Raw genomic sequence first — 14419 nt, forward strand, 5'->3', positions numbered from 1 at the left:
TCAGCAAAGCAGGGCTGCCGCACGCCACGTCCACGGAGCTGGAAAGATTCAGGTCCCCCAAAATACAGGTTCCATTTGATGGGTGGCCTGGCGGGGCTCTGCATCGCGTGGGCAAACCCCGTCTGGGCAGGAGGCAGAGGATGCTATGGGCTGCTCGGGGATCTCACCCCCCCCCAGGACCACCAGAAACTTATTCCCTTCCCACTGTGGTTGCTCAGAATCATGTCCCAAGCCTCTGTTCCCCCACCCCCGGCACTGTCCCCAGGGGAACATTTATGGGCAGAGGAGACTTTCAGCCCTTTAGTGCTGCTGCGGATCAAAAGACAAGTGGCAGTTTGTGGGCATATCACTTGGCAAAGGCACTAGAGGGCACCTGGCAGCAAAGGGAGTGGGACAGGGCTCTGCAAAGCCACCAAAGCCACCTCCACATCCTGGCTGGTCATGGCGGGGGGGACATTTGGTGGTGTAGGGACAGCCAGCCTCTCGCTTCAGGCAGTGCCGAGAACAGCACAACCTTCCGCTGCTGCACTATCCCCCTTCCCCCAGGAGCTCAGCCTCTCCATTCCCATTTTTAATGCAACAGCACCACGAAGAGCCCAACAAAGAAATTACTCCGGTGCAGCCCAGCACGCTGTGTCCGGCAGCACCGCTCAGCTCCAAGCGTGCATGGGGACAGGGCTGGGGACATCAGCTGGGCTGCAGGACATTGCAATGCAGAGAGAAAGAAGATGGGGTGCGACAAGGACTGATGGGACCTTTGCAAAAGCTCCAGCAAAGCAAAGGAGCAAATTTTCCCCATGCTGGGACCAAACTTTCCCCATGCACAGCTGTCATCCCAGCCCCAGGGACCTGGACGGGCTCCCCGCTCCGGCCACTCACCGTCTTGCCCGCAAAGCTGACTTCCACGAAGGGATCAACAAGGTTCTTCTTGTTGCTCTCGAAGCCAAAAATCTGCCTGACGTTGTCCATGACGGCATCATCCACTGGGAGGGGAAAGAGATGCTGAAAGTTCATGAAAGCACATGGTGTCCAGATAGCCCCGGCTTTCCGTGCAGGCTGTCCCACCATGCGGGTTGCGCATCTCCATTGAGCCAGGTGGGGATGGTCAGGAGGCTAAATACCAGTTTGCACCAGTAAGAGACTTATCTCCCAGTACATTGCGACTGACCAGTATCTGCAAGGTCTTTGGACCAAGGCTATGGATAAAGTTTCCTTATCTGTGCCCTTACTCCTCTCTGGCAGGTTGCAACCCGCCACAATGCCAAGGGCCGGATCCGGCGCGCTCCAGCCCAGCAAAGGAAACACTTACTCTGGGGCAAGTCTTCGGCTTTGAAGATTTTCAGGCAGAAGTGAGCCCCTCTCAAGGTGACCCCAGTGGGGCGCAGGAGGTTGCCCTCGATGTCTTCCTTGTCTTCCGAGACCTCCTTCTTCTCCAGCTGCGGGACAACAGGACAAGAGGAAAACATGACCACGCTTCCCAGAAGTCCTGAAATGAGCAGCAAAATCCCAAAATCCAGCACTTTGCCCCCAAAATGGAGGAAGATCAAAGCCGCAGCTTCCCTGGGAACAGCCATGGGGTTTGGTGGCCCAGGGCAGTGGAGTACCAGGGTTGGAAGGTCCCCCCATTGCAGCCAGGGCAATACTCACAGGAGCTTCATCTCCAGGCCCCAGCACGAACAGGCTGACTTTCAGATAGCCCTTGGCCCCCGCGGAGAAGTCCTCTGGGTCAGAGAGCAACAGCCATTTTCTGAGGAACGCGTGTTCTAGGGGAGAAAAGAGATTGAGACCCCTGCGCTGGTCCTCAGACATGCAGGGAGATGGCTTCAAGGATGCTGTTGGGTGGGGGTTTTATAATAAATACTATGTTCCTTTTATATAGAATAGAATAGGTTTACAGTTGGACTCAATGATCTTTTCCAATCTAAATGATTTATGATTCTATGATTCAGTTGGCAGGGAACTACAACAATCATCTAGTCCAACTGCCTGATCACTTCAGGACTGACCAAAAGTTAAAGCATGTTATGAAGAGATTTGCCTTGTAGGTCTTAATTTTTTACGGCTAAAATTACCGAGCTTTTCTCTGCAGTGATTAGGGTAGGAAATCTATCTTCATGATAAAACTGTCTTCGAGAGAAAATAAAAGATGAAATAATGAGCAGGGCTCAAGATAAAAAACTTGAGTCAGGCTGCGCTGGTGGGGGTTTCTGCCAGCGAGTTGGTGGTACAATGATTTGAAAGCCTCGAGGACGTACATCTTGGGAAAGGGAAGAGAAATGGGTGGTGATGATGGATATAGGGACACGTCTGGGTCCATATATGGGAAAGCTGTGGGGTGTGTGTGTATCCCCTATGTTTGGCCCAAAAAAAAGGGTTTTCCAGAGCAATCCCAACCCAGCCGCGGGAGGTAACCCTGGCCTGGACCCCAAACGCGCTCTGGGCTCACTTGGCTCGGAGTAAATGGTCTCGACGTCCATCTGTGCAATGAAACAAAAAAGAAATGCCAGCGTTCACCCCATGGGTCAGTGTGGCAGAAAACAGGGGGGGAAGAGGAGAGAGGGTGGCCTTACTCGAAACTCCCCGATCACAGAGTCTGTCCGGAAAGACCGAGAGTCCACAACCTGTGGGATGAAAATAAGGAAAAACAGTAAATACAGCCCAAATCCTCCCAGGGTGGAGGACCCTGCTACATGCCTGCCTGGGAAATGGGGGGACGCTTCCCGGGGCACTGTGGGGAGGGGGACAGGGCGATGACCCCGAGCATTGCGCCAGCCCTTCCGATGGGCAGGACCAACATTTCCTGAAGCTCACCGTGATAAAGATGGGTGCGTCGAACAGCTCGGCCGGTGACTCGAAGATGTTGAAGAAGAAGGTCTGTAGGAAAGAGGGGTGAGGGTGCAAGGTGGAGGTCTGCCCCAGCCTCCCCGCCAGGGCATGTTCGCACCTCCCAGCCTCTCCCATGCCCCCAACTCTGCAGGCTGGAGCCTCTTCCCCTCCTCTTAGGAGAGCCCCCACCCCATTAATAGCAATAGCCCCCCGAAGGGGCTGTGCTGGTGACTTTGGTGCACCCCAATGAGCAACATCCTCCAGTTTGCTTTTGCTGGGCTGGTTGACAAAAGCACATCCAGACCAGCTCTCCTGGGGGTCTCCAAATAAAGCACAGGGGCAGGTTGAAGCAGGCTTTGGGGACATCCCAAAAGGCAGGCTTGAAGCATCTGCTTTGGGGACAAGCCCGAGCGTACCCATCCTGCAAGCCCGGCTGCATTGCCCACCCCTGCCTGTGCACAGCCTTGCTCAGGACATGCCACCAGGATCCTACTGGTGGCTCTGGGACACATGAGTCACCTTGGGAAGGTGACCAAGATGAGCTCTGCACGAAGGCAGGGGATGCTGGATCTGCCAAAGGGCTCCCTGCTGCTGTCTGAGCTTCTCTCCCGTTGAAGTCCCCATCGCCACGTCCCAGCCTCTGGGCTGCACCGGGGTTTCCATCACTCGGGACCCCAACCCATCATGCTCCTGAGCCTTTCCTGCCACCCCCAGGCACACCCAGAGCAGAGACACCCCCCCCTCACCTCATCAAAGAAGGGGCTGTTGCCTTTGCGTATCCTCGTCCTCTTGGTCTGCCCGGCGGCCGTCACCTTCACCACGGGTCTGATGTTGACCCCAGGGAGCTGCCGGCCCTCGATGACCCTCACCCTGATCTGGGACGGGAGGGAGGACAGGGCAGGGAGTCACTGGGGTGAGTCCTACCCTTGGGATGGGCACCTCAGGGGGTGTCTCAGGTAACGAACCCCCCCCATAGGGACAGGCTGGGGGGCCCTGGGGAGGTGGGTTCAAGGAGAGCAGCTCATCCCCACCAGCCTCGTCTCACCTGGAAGTCCTGCGGCTTGTTGGAGAGAGGCTTTTTGGGAGAGCTCCTCCTCCTCTTCAACCCCTGGACGTGGTGCATGGGGGGCTTGTGGGGCAGCGAGGGGGGCTCGGATCCCGGTGGCCCCGAGGAGGAGGAGGGCTCCGTCTCATCCCCCGTTGCCGCCTGATCCTCCGTCTCCTCCTCTCCAGCCGTCTCTGCGTGGGGCGAGAAAGAAGATGGGAGGACGTGAGCAAAGTGGGGCCAGGCATCGCGGGACTGCAGGGTGAGGGGTCTGGCTGCAAAAAACGTGATGCTACGGGGGGACGCATCCACCCCTGGTGCTACACGCGAAGGTTTCTGGTTACCAGTGACCGTGTCAGGCTCAGCAGCAGCCGGTGCTGGCTCAGGGGGGGCCGGAGGGGGAAACAAGGGGGCAGCTCCCGGTGGGGGGATGTAGGACACTTGCAGGATGAGGAAAGCCTGGAAAAAAGGAAATAATCATTATACGGGTGTCCAGAAACGCTCTCCCGGGGTCTGAGCCTCGGTGCCAGATGCCACCCATGATGTTCTGCCTAGGCGTGGGGGATGCAGCCGAAACAGCGGCAGCAACTCCACAAACGCTGGGAAAAAAGGGACAGAGCAGGGAGAAGCGTCCCAGGGCCCACGGGAGCACCAAGGACATGCAGGGTCCCAGCGGGGTGACCACCCGGTCCCCATCCCGCTAGATGGCAGCCCCAGGCCGGGCTGAGCCGGGGCCGGACGCTGCATCCGCCGGGAAGGGAGAAGGAGGGAGGGAGATGCGGAGGCAGAGCCAGGGAAAGGCTCAAGGAGAAGGGAGCTGCAGAAAGGGAGACGCGAGATTTAACGGGCTGCGAGGGGTGCTCCCAGTGCTCCCCGCAGAGCCCACCGGCCGCCTGGCAAGGACACCCCTGTCTCAGGGGTGCACAGGCTGCAGCCCCCGCCAACATCCATCCTGCAAAGAGGTTTCACCCATCTGCTGCTGGGGTGTCCCCAGCAAAGCTCTCCCCAGGTTTCAGGGCGAGGAGGAGAGGGGGACACGTGGGATGCGGGGAGGTGAGTCCCCCAGCACGGCACAGGGGTCCCCGTGCGAGCACGGACTGAGCGTGTTCCTGCTGCCCCAGCCACCGGGTGGTCTGCTTGTTGAAAATGAGCCCAGGATGGTCTCCAAGTGGTCTCCAACTGGGAGCCGCAACTGGTAAGGATATTGCTCAGACTGGTCCCCAGCTGGGAGCTGCAACTGGTAGGGACATTGATCAGACTGGTCTCCAACTGGGAGCTGCAACTGGTAGGGACGTTGCTCAGATTGCTCCCCAACTGGGAGCTGCAACTGGTAGGGACGTTGCTCAGACTGGTCCCCAGCTGGGAGCTGCAACTGGTAGCAACAGCATTCACAGTGGTCTCCAACTGGGAACTGCAACTGGTAGGGATATTGATCAGACTGGTCCCCAGCTGGGAGCTGCAACTGGTAGGGACATTGCTGAGACTGGTCCCCAGCTGAGAGCTGCATCTGGCAGGGATATTGCTTAAACCGGCCTCACTGGTCCCCGTGCAGGGACTCACCCCGGTGCTCTGCTTCTTGGTGTCCAGCAAGGGGAGGTTGTAGGAGGCCGCCAGGCTGGGGGAGGACAGGACATCTCGCAGGGGCACTCGGGCTTCTCCCAAAAACCTGGGGGTGAAGAGCAACCCGGGAGTCAACAGGGGAAGGGGCCGAGGAGCCACGGCTGGGGCAAACCCGGGCACCAGCAACCGACCTGGAGGGCAAGGAGAGGAGGACGCGCTTGCCAGCATCCCCGGCTGGCAGCTGCCCTGGGAGAATGGGAACGGGCATCGGGGGACTCTGACCAAGCCAGGGGCAAGCATCTCTGGGGACTTTGTCCCCTTTTTATCAAGGAAAAGCACCTAAAAGCCCACGCTGAGGAACCAGGAGCCATAAACCGAAGTGCTGATGGATTTTTCTTTGCCAGCGCAGAAGAGAGACACAAGGGGTTGGGGGTTTCACTGGAGATGGGTGAGATCATTGCTGGCAGCCGAGGCTGGTGTCTCTGTGCCACCATCATCCAGGAGGACTTTAAACCACCATAAAATTGATATATCCCCTATTGCGTTTCAGCTCCTCCCTGGTGTTCAGCTTCTGGTTAACCCTTCCTGCGCCATGCCACCTCCCACCCCAGCCAGCAGTGCCAGTTCACCGGGGGAAGAACCAGGGCTGGCCGGGGAGCGGGTCCAGTGCTGCTGCCCAGCTCCTCGCCCAGAGCCAGGAAAGCCCTCAGACCGCTTTGTGCTGTCCTAACAGTGCGATGAGATCACGGAGCAGATCCTCCTGGGGATGGACGAGGAGCCGACCGAGAGCCCATGGGTCAGGATGAAAGGGAGGGCAGGGACGGGTGACATCTTGGGGGGGTCTGCTACTGGCCACCCGACCAGGAAGACCGAGCGGATGAGGCCTCTACAGACAGAGGGGAGCAGCCTCTCATTCACAAGCCCTGGTCCTCGAGGGGTTTCAACCACCCCAGTACCTATCTGTTGGAGGGACAACACGGCACGGCACAAGCAATCCGGGAGGTTCCTGGAACACGTTGATGACAACTTCCTTCTCCAAGCGGTGGAGGAGCCAGCGAGGAGAGGTGCCACGCTGGGCCTTGTTCTCACCAACGAGGAGGGGCTGGTGGCGAATGGGAAGCTCAAGGGCAGCCTTGGCTGCAGTGACCATGAAATGGTGGAGTCCAAGATCCTTCGGGCAGCGAGGAGGGCGCACAGCAAGCTCACTGCCCTGGACTTGAGGAGAGCAGACTTTGGCCTCTTCAGGGGTCTGCTTGGTAGAGTACCGTGGGATACAGCCCTGGGGGGAAGAGGGGCCCAAGAGAGCTGGCCGATATTCAAGGGTCACCTCCTCCAAGCTGAGGAGCGATGCACCCCAACAAAGAGGAAGTCAGGCAAAACCACCAGGAGGCCTGCGTGGATGAACAAGGAGCTCCTGGACAAACTCAAACACAAAAAGGAAGCCTACAGAGGGTGGAAGCAAGGACAGGTAGCCTGAGAGGAATACAGAGAAATTGCCCGAGCAGCCAAGGATCAGGTTAGGAAAGCTAAAGCCCTCATGGAATTCAATCTGGCCAGGGACGTCAAGGGCAAGAAGAAAAGCTTCTATAGGTACGTCTGTCATAAAAGAAAGATGAGGGAAAATGGGGGCCCTCTCCAGAAGGAAAGGGGAGACCTGGTTACCCGGGACATGGAGAAGGCTGAGGTACTCAACGACTTTGTTGCCTCAGTCTTCCCCGGCAAGGGCTCCAGCCGCACCACCCAAGACGCACAAGGCAAAGGCAGGGAGTGGGAGAATGAAGAACTGCCCGCTGTAGGAGATCACGTTCGAGACCATCTAAGGAACGTGAAGGTGCACAAGTCCATGGGACCTGATGAGATGCAGCCGCGGGTCCCAAGGGAACTGGCAGATGAAGTGGCTAAGCCACTATCCATCATGTTTGAGAAGTCGAGGCAGTGCGGGAAAGTTCCCACTGACTGGAAAAGGGGAAACATAGCCTCCATTTTTAAAAAGGGAAAAAAGGAAGACCCGAGGAACTACAGGCCAGTCAGCCTCCGGCAAGATCATGGAGCAGCTGGGAGCAAAAATCCACCATCACCTTCGTGACAGAGAGGGGACCATTCGCAAGAGCATCGTGGTCCCTATGGGCCATGGCAGGGCGGCTGCTCCCCACGCAGACAGACAAAATCTCCCTGCGCCAGGAGTCGGGACCCTTCTCCCATCCTCCTCTCTCTATTTATAGAGACGCACAACGCCACCGAGCTGGACCAGACCCAGTTTCCACCTCCCTTGGCCTCCAGCCCAAGAGCAAATCCAGCATCATCTCCAGCCCTGGAAATGGGATCCTTCGCACTGGGACCGTCCACCCCATCCCAGCCAGAGCAGGGCAGCAGGTTCCCACCCTCTGCTGCCCAAAAATAAACTACTTCCTACATTTTTTTCCCCTGTGCAAGCAGCGATCCCAGCTGAAGGAGCCCCGCGTACAGACGTGGATTGCCGGAGAGTGGCCGGGCTGTGTGTCCCGGGGCTGAAGGTGGCATCACCGCCGGCTCTCGCCCTCCTTCCTACCACAGCCGCTACGAGGAGGGAGACCCCGACCCCGTGGGGAAAACTCCGCTGCCACCGGAGCGAGGGACACCAGGAGCTGCCGTGAGAAAGGAAGCCGCCCCGGGCTGTTTGTTTTGCAAACGCCGCCCTTCCCAGCTCCGGCGGCAAAGTGTGTTCGGGAAAGGAGCTTGGCTGCTGTCTCACACCTCTCGGGCCAAGTGCCCATCACCGGGGCCTCGAGGCGCCGGCATCGCTCCCGGGGCAGGCGGCCGTGCTGGTACAGCAAGCCCGGGGGAGGCAGCGGGCACAAGGGTCCCTTGTGCGCTCCCTGCCCTCAAACGCTGGTTTTTCTCCCTGGCCGTCGAGTGAAGCAGCCCAGAAATGCGGCTCTCGCCTCCCACCAGCCACAAAGGGCAGTCGGCACCGGGGAGCAAGGCGTGGAGCCCGAGGAGAGCCCGAATGCCCCTCGCCGCCCACGCCAGCCCCCTTGTGCAAAGCCTCGGGCGTGCACGCGCGTGTGCAGGGGCTGCGCCGGTCATGGGAGCGGGGCAGGGGGCTCGCGCCCAGCACCCGACGCTTCTCCCACCTGTTTCTCCCCACGGTTTCATGGTCTTTCACGACGACGGTGAGCTCAGCACCCGGGTCCAGGGGAGCTCCCTTCAGGTCCCACTCGAAGCCCTGGAGGGGAGGAGAGGAGAGCCAGGGTCAGCGCCCAGCTGGGACCGTGATGCTCACACAGGCATTGACCAGCTCCGGCACCACCATGGGCTCGAGGAGGAGAACCAAAACGCCAGACCGGCTTCACCATCGCCGTGCTGACAGCTCCAACCCGGCCCCTCGGCACAAACCTCGGCACCACATGTACCCTGAGCAAAATTTCCCAGCACAGCCACAGAAAAAATATTCCCCAGGCAAAGGCCTTCTCCTCATAATGGATTAAAAGTGAAGGAGAAAACGATGGGAGCTGGCACGCAGCATTTCTGCACCAAAAAGGTGTTAGTTTGCTCACCAAAACCCTTTTTCTTTTAGTTTTGACCCACAAAAGTACAGGTCAGGGTTAGAAGGAAGAAGGTGCTGGAAAAAATAGTCTCCCCTGGGCCAAGCTGATGAGTAAAACACACTTGTTTTCCCCTCGAGCTGCAATATTTTTAAACAGCTTCTTTTAATGTGCGTGCTTAGCCCTGATAAGATCTTGATGAAAGGGGAAAAGGCTGGAGCAAAGGGCCGCGCGGAGCTGGCTCGGTCCCGCTCCTCCACTGCCAGTGCCCAGAATTTCGGATACGAAGCTGCTCCTGATGAGGACTGACTCCAAACCCTCCATGGGGTGACAACCCCCGGGCATCACCGGACCCCTGCAAGCCCCTTGTGCTTGGGGCACCTTGCTGGGCTTGCACCCGGGCCCCACAGCACCCTCCATCCCCGACTGTTCCCCGCGGGGATGGGGACAGGGATAGGGACACGCTCACCTCGTTCCATACGGGGTTCACGTTGTTCTTGATGACTTTAGTTCTCTTCTTCACACCTGCAGGGAGAAAACATGCATGGGTCAGACCAGTTTCCCCACCAAACTGCGGGGAAAAAAAACAAAATTCCGGTCCCCCTCGTGCACAGGTGGGGTCAAGAGCCTCCAGCGACACCCGCAGCTCCCAGGAGCAGGATCAGGCCCTGCTCCTTGCACACATCCTTGCACAGATGGGCTCCGGGACCCCGCTTCGAGCCCCAGCCCTGCCACAAGCCTTGCTGGAAAACCCCAGGCAAGTCATGTCAGTGGGTTGTGCCTCAGTTTCCCCATGAGCAGGGCAGAGAGGAGGCTCCCAAAGGCTGCTGGGTGGGTTTTCGGGCTGGAAGGTGCCACGGAGGACCCAGACATCATCCTCCCTCCTCCCAAACCTCAGTACAGTCCCAGAGGGGACCCAGATTCCCTGTGACAAGGGTCGGATGCTTGAACGTTGAAGGGGGGGGGTTGGCCCACTGACACCCCCAAACGATGCAATGGGATGCTGTCACCCAGTCTCAGGATCACAGCCATCCAGGGGACTGGAATTGGGCAGCAGCAGTTAAAAGCAACCCAAAGCCAACGTCCTGAGGAGCCCTGGTGCCAGGGGGGGGCTCCAGCCCTGCCCAAGGAGCCCCCCACAAAGCCCCAGCTGCACCCCAAAACCACGACCCTCACATCACACCAAAAACTGGCCAAATGCCCTCTGGGCCCCCAGGGGCCACATCATGGGAGGGACCGGGGGGAAGAGGAAAAGGAAGAGCCGAACAATAGCGGTGACTCAAACCCCGGGGGACACCGGCCAGGCGCCCTGTAGGTCCCTATAGAGATATATATATACATAGGTACCCCAGGCTGTGGATACGGCACACCACGGGGCTGGTCGGGAGCCCAAGCCACTCACTCAAAATATTCTCCTTTTTTTTTATTTTAGCATTGCTAAATTAACCTTTTTCTATTTCAGGTTTTAAAGAATCTCTGCTAAACCTCCCAGCCCCGAGCTGAAGCGGCCGCCGGAGCCAGGCTGGGGCCGGGAGGGAGGCAGAGCTGCCATCGCCCTGACACGGCACCTCTGGACAGCGTCACCGAGCCCAAGAGACATCAAACACCCTCGATTTAAGGCACGTCTCCTGCTTATGCCTCATCTTCATGGGACGCAGAGCTCTGGAATTCCCCCTGCATTCTCGGGACCATGATTTGGCTGACGAGAGCTGCCTTCTGCCTTGGCAGAGGATGGATGGAGCCCACCCTGGGACAGCACCCACAGTGGGATGAACACACGAGGGGTCCCGGGGCCAGTGGAGCCAGCCGGGCAGGGGCCGGCGGCAGGACCGTTCCCCCCACCCACCCCACGCAGCACAGGAAAGGCTGGGTCAGAAGCCACTCATCCCTTTCGTTTCCTTATTTTTTTTTTCTAAAAATGGACATTTTCCACCGCCAGGAAACGGCTGCCAAAAAAAAAAAAAGCAACATCCTCCGGTGAGTGCTTTCGAGGTGCAAAGGCAACACTCCCTTCCCGGGACCTCCATCCTCCAGTACAACAGCAATGGGATAACCCCCTAGATCAGGGGTTATTTTTATCAGTCTCGGATTAGTAATTAAAAGACCGTAACGAAAGCAAAGCACAAGAGCGACTGAGAACACCCAAGGCAGCAGTACCCTGCAGCAAAGCCGCATCCTCCTCTTTGCCGGGGCTCACCCCTGTCACCCCAACAATTTTAGATGCTGTGACACTGGGTGGCAGCGCTAAATGACTGTCCCCAAATCCCGTCATCCCCCCCCCAACGGGAAAAACCCTTGAGGCAACGGGATTTCTCGCTGTCACCCACGATCCTGCGCACCCCAAAATCATAGAGGAAGAGCGATAAAATTCACAGCCCAACCCCAAGGATCCTCGGACACGCCGGTGTCATGTGTGTGAGCACGGCACCGGGATGCATCAGAGGGTGGGGATGGCTACGGCGCATTCGGTGGTGGGGTGCAGGGGGGGGGAATTTTGCAAGGATTTAGGACAAGGATAGAGCTTTAGCAAAGCCCGGCTTCTGCGGGGCGCCCGGCCAGGACGTATGTCCCGGCCGGGCGCCCCGCAGAAGCCGGGCTTTGCTAGAAGGGGGCTGCAAAAGCAGGCAAGAGTCTGGCAAAGCAATAATCCTGCCCACCCCAACCCAGATTTGGGGATCCCCTCACCTCGGAAAGTCAGGCTGGCCACCGGGTCGCTTTGTTTGTCCCCCTTCTCCAAGTTGGGGAGATGGCTGGCTCGTTGGACTAAGCAACGCAGCATGGTTGGGAGATGGAGCAGGGCACCGTAAGGCCAAACCGGGCTCAGTCCGGGGCAGGATCCGGTCGTTTCCCCCCTCCATCGCCACCTCCCCCGTCCCGGCCCTCCCCGGTGGGTGGAGAAGGTGCCCGGGAGGCGACACGAAGCGCCTCGGCGCGGCAGCTCCGGAGGTTGCAAGACCCGGGATGCCGGGAGCCACCGGGGTACCAAAGACCCGGGAACCGGGGATGCTGCGAGCTCCGGGGATGGTAGATTAAATCACCGGGATCCGGGGATGCTACGAGCTCCAGGGACGATAAATAAATCACCGGGATCTGGGGATGCTGCAGGCTCTGAGGATGCCTGAGCACCGGGATCCAGGGTTGCTGCGAGCTCCAGGGATGGTAAATAGATCACCGGGATCCAGGGATGCTGTGAGCTCCAGGGATGGCAAATAAGTCACCAGGATCTGGGCATGCTGCAAGCTCCAGGGATGATAAATTAAATCATTGGGAACCAGGGATACTGCTAAGCCCGAGGATGCCCCAGCACCAGGATCCAGGGGCGCTGCGAGCTCTGGGGATGGTAAATATATCACCAGGATCTGGGGATGCTGTGAGCTCCAGGGATGGTAAATAAATCACCAGGATGTGGGGATGCTGCAAGGTCTAGACATGCTGCAAGCCCTGGGGTTGGTAAACAAATCGCCAGGACCCGGGCATGCCCTGGGGATGGTAAATCACCAGGACCAGGGATGCTGCAAGCCCTGGGGGTGCCCGAGCGCAGGGCCCCGGGGACACTGCAAGCCCTGGGGATGGTAAATCATCTGGACTCTGGGACGCCGCAAGCCCCAAGAGTGCAAAAGCACGAGCATCTGGGGGTGCTGCAAGTTCGGGGTGACCGAGCACCTGGACCTGGGGGTCCCGTGAGCTGCAGGGATGCCCGAATAGCAGATGCAGGGGTGAACCACCCCTGGGGATGCTGGAGCAGCAGGACATGGGAGATGCCACACGCACAAGAGCCTGGTGACGCTGGAGCACCAGGACCCCCCAGGGGTGTCACACCACAGGGCTGCAGACCATCAGCACCCCTGCGATGGGGCAAGCCGGGGGGCTCCCACACCCGGGGCTGCCACGCCACTGGGGACACGTCAGCCTGGGGGGGGTCCCACTGCTGGGTGGGGGCTCTGAGCACCCCACAGCACCGGCACCCCGGCAGAGCTCTCACCGCAAACCCCCCTTCGGGCTGAGGTGCAGCCAGCACCCACCCCCCTGGGTCCAGCTGACACCGGTGGCTGGGGTGGGGGGGTCCACGTTCCCCCCGTCACCCCTTTCCCTGTCCCCTGGAGCAGAGGCGGGGGCCGTCCCCTTGTCACAGCCCCCGTGCGCTGCCGGCTGGCGAGGACAAGGGTGTGTGGGAAGGAAGAAGCTGCTGCTCAGGCCCAGCGGGCGAGGGGCTTCCCATGGCCATCACGACACACAGGGACACCGTGACGGTGGGACGGGGACCTCCGTGGCACGAGGAAGGTTCCCCCCCCGGCCACAGAGCCAGGCACGACTGCCTGGGAGACGCGGGCGCAAGCACACGAGCGCTGACAACGCGGCCTCTCTTCTCCAGCTCGTCGCATCCCCTACAACAACAAACCCCAGCAAGATGCTTTTTCATCCCAAGGATGCCCGGAGCGTCGCAGACGAGCTGTGACCCGTCAGACGCTGCCTCCTTTCTCCTTGTCACCCCTCTGGGGGGAGGATTTGGGAGCGAAGCTGGCGCTGGATGGGTCCCGGGAGGTTGCAGGCTGGTTCCCCCGTGACCACCGTCACCATCGCAGGGGACCGGGGACATACACGTATGGGGGGCCCGGCACGGCCCCCTCGCGCCCTGCCCAGCCCCAAACACCGTCTTCTCATGGGGACACACGGTGAAGCCCCCAGGCCTGGCGCAGCAATGGCCCAACCGTGGGGTGCAGCCAGATGGGGCCTGCTGTGACCCTGGGGGGGGCTGGAAATAAATCCCTGGCAGAAGGGGACATGGCTGGGGGGGGTCAGGGCTGTTGGGGTGCAGGCAGCGGGGTAGGGGGGCCGGGGAAGTGGACGTCAGGCAGGTCCCCAACACGCAACCGCCCCCCCCCTCGGCCACGGGGGTCACAGGGAAGGGAGGGGGCATCCCCCCCCCCCGTGTCCCCTGGTGCCGGGCCCCCCCGCGATCGCCGTCCCCCCAGAGCAAAGCAAAGGCCAGAAATAGCCCCGGCTGCCGCTGGTGCTCTCACCGCCCAGCTATGCCCCCCCCCCGGCGGTAAGGGGGGGCAGGGGGCTCCCCGGGGGGGGCTGCGTGGACAATGAACATCGGCTGGGGCGGGAGGGGGACGGGGGGGGGCATGGTGGGACCCCGCGGGGGGGGGGGGGGCAAGGGGATGAATGGGCGGGGGGCTGGAGATGCAGGACCCCCCCCCCCGCCAATAACGCCGCTTTCAGCGCCGTTCCCGCCGCTGGGACAGAGCCTTGTGCAACCCCCCCACCCCCAGAAGACCCCTCCCAGCCTCACCAGACCCCCCCTCGCCCCCCCTCACCTCCGAAGCCGGCGGAGCAGTAAGCATCGCTGATGTCCGCGTCCGGCGTGCGGACATTTTCCGCGTGGAGGATGAAGACCCGGAGCATCGCCCCGGCCCGGCCGCCTCCTGCCGCCCTGCTGACCCCCCCCCCGGCTTCCCCC

At 60.1% G+C, this 14419-nt stretch overlaps 1 protein-coding gene across 11 annotated transcripts in view; it reads right to left on the reverse strand.

Annotated features, from left to right (window-relative positions):
* Positions 1–14403, reverse strand: part of DYSF (dysferlin) — a 106160-nt gene extending 91757 nt beyond the window's left edge. For 4 of the 11 annotated variants that reach the window (XM_069797408.1, XM_069797358.1, XM_069797391.1 and 1 more), the window contains exons 1-13: positions 14277–14403; positions 9425–9480; positions 8545–8636; positions 5432–5537; positions 4216–4330; positions 3872–4065; positions 3573–3701; positions 2812–2874; positions 2571–2621; positions 2447–2477; positions 1648–1763; positions 1310–1436; positions 880–983 (exon numbers count right to left, since the gene is read on the reverse strand). In XM_069797408.1, coding sequence (XP_069653509.1) covers positions 880–983; positions 1310–1436; positions 1648–1763; positions 2447–2477; positions 2571–2621; positions 2812–2874; positions 3573–3701; positions 3872–4065; positions 4216–4330; positions 5432–5537; positions 8545–8636; positions 9425–9480; positions 14277–14364 — 1272 coding nt within the window. In that variant the 5' untranslated portion in view covers positions 14365–14403. Of the gene's footprint in view, positions 1–879; positions 984–1309; positions 1437–1647; positions 1764–2446; positions 2478–2570; positions 2622–2811; positions 2875–3572; positions 3702–3871; positions 4331–5431; positions 5538–8544; positions 8637–9424; positions 9481–11640; positions 11802–14276 lie in introns of those variants that run through there. The other 7 variants (XM_069797399.1, XM_069797348.1, XM_069797338.1 and 4 more) reach the window with 4 other exon arrangements.
* Between the last annotated feature and the right edge of the window lie 16 nt (positions 14404–14419).

Source organism: Haliaeetus albicilla, chromosome 1 (genome assembly GCF_947461875.1).
Source record: "Haliaeetus albicilla chromosome 1, bHalAlb1.1, whole genome shotgun sequence".
NCBI lineage: Eukaryota > Metazoa > Chordata > Aves > Accipitriformes > Accipitridae > Haliaeetus > Haliaeetus albicilla.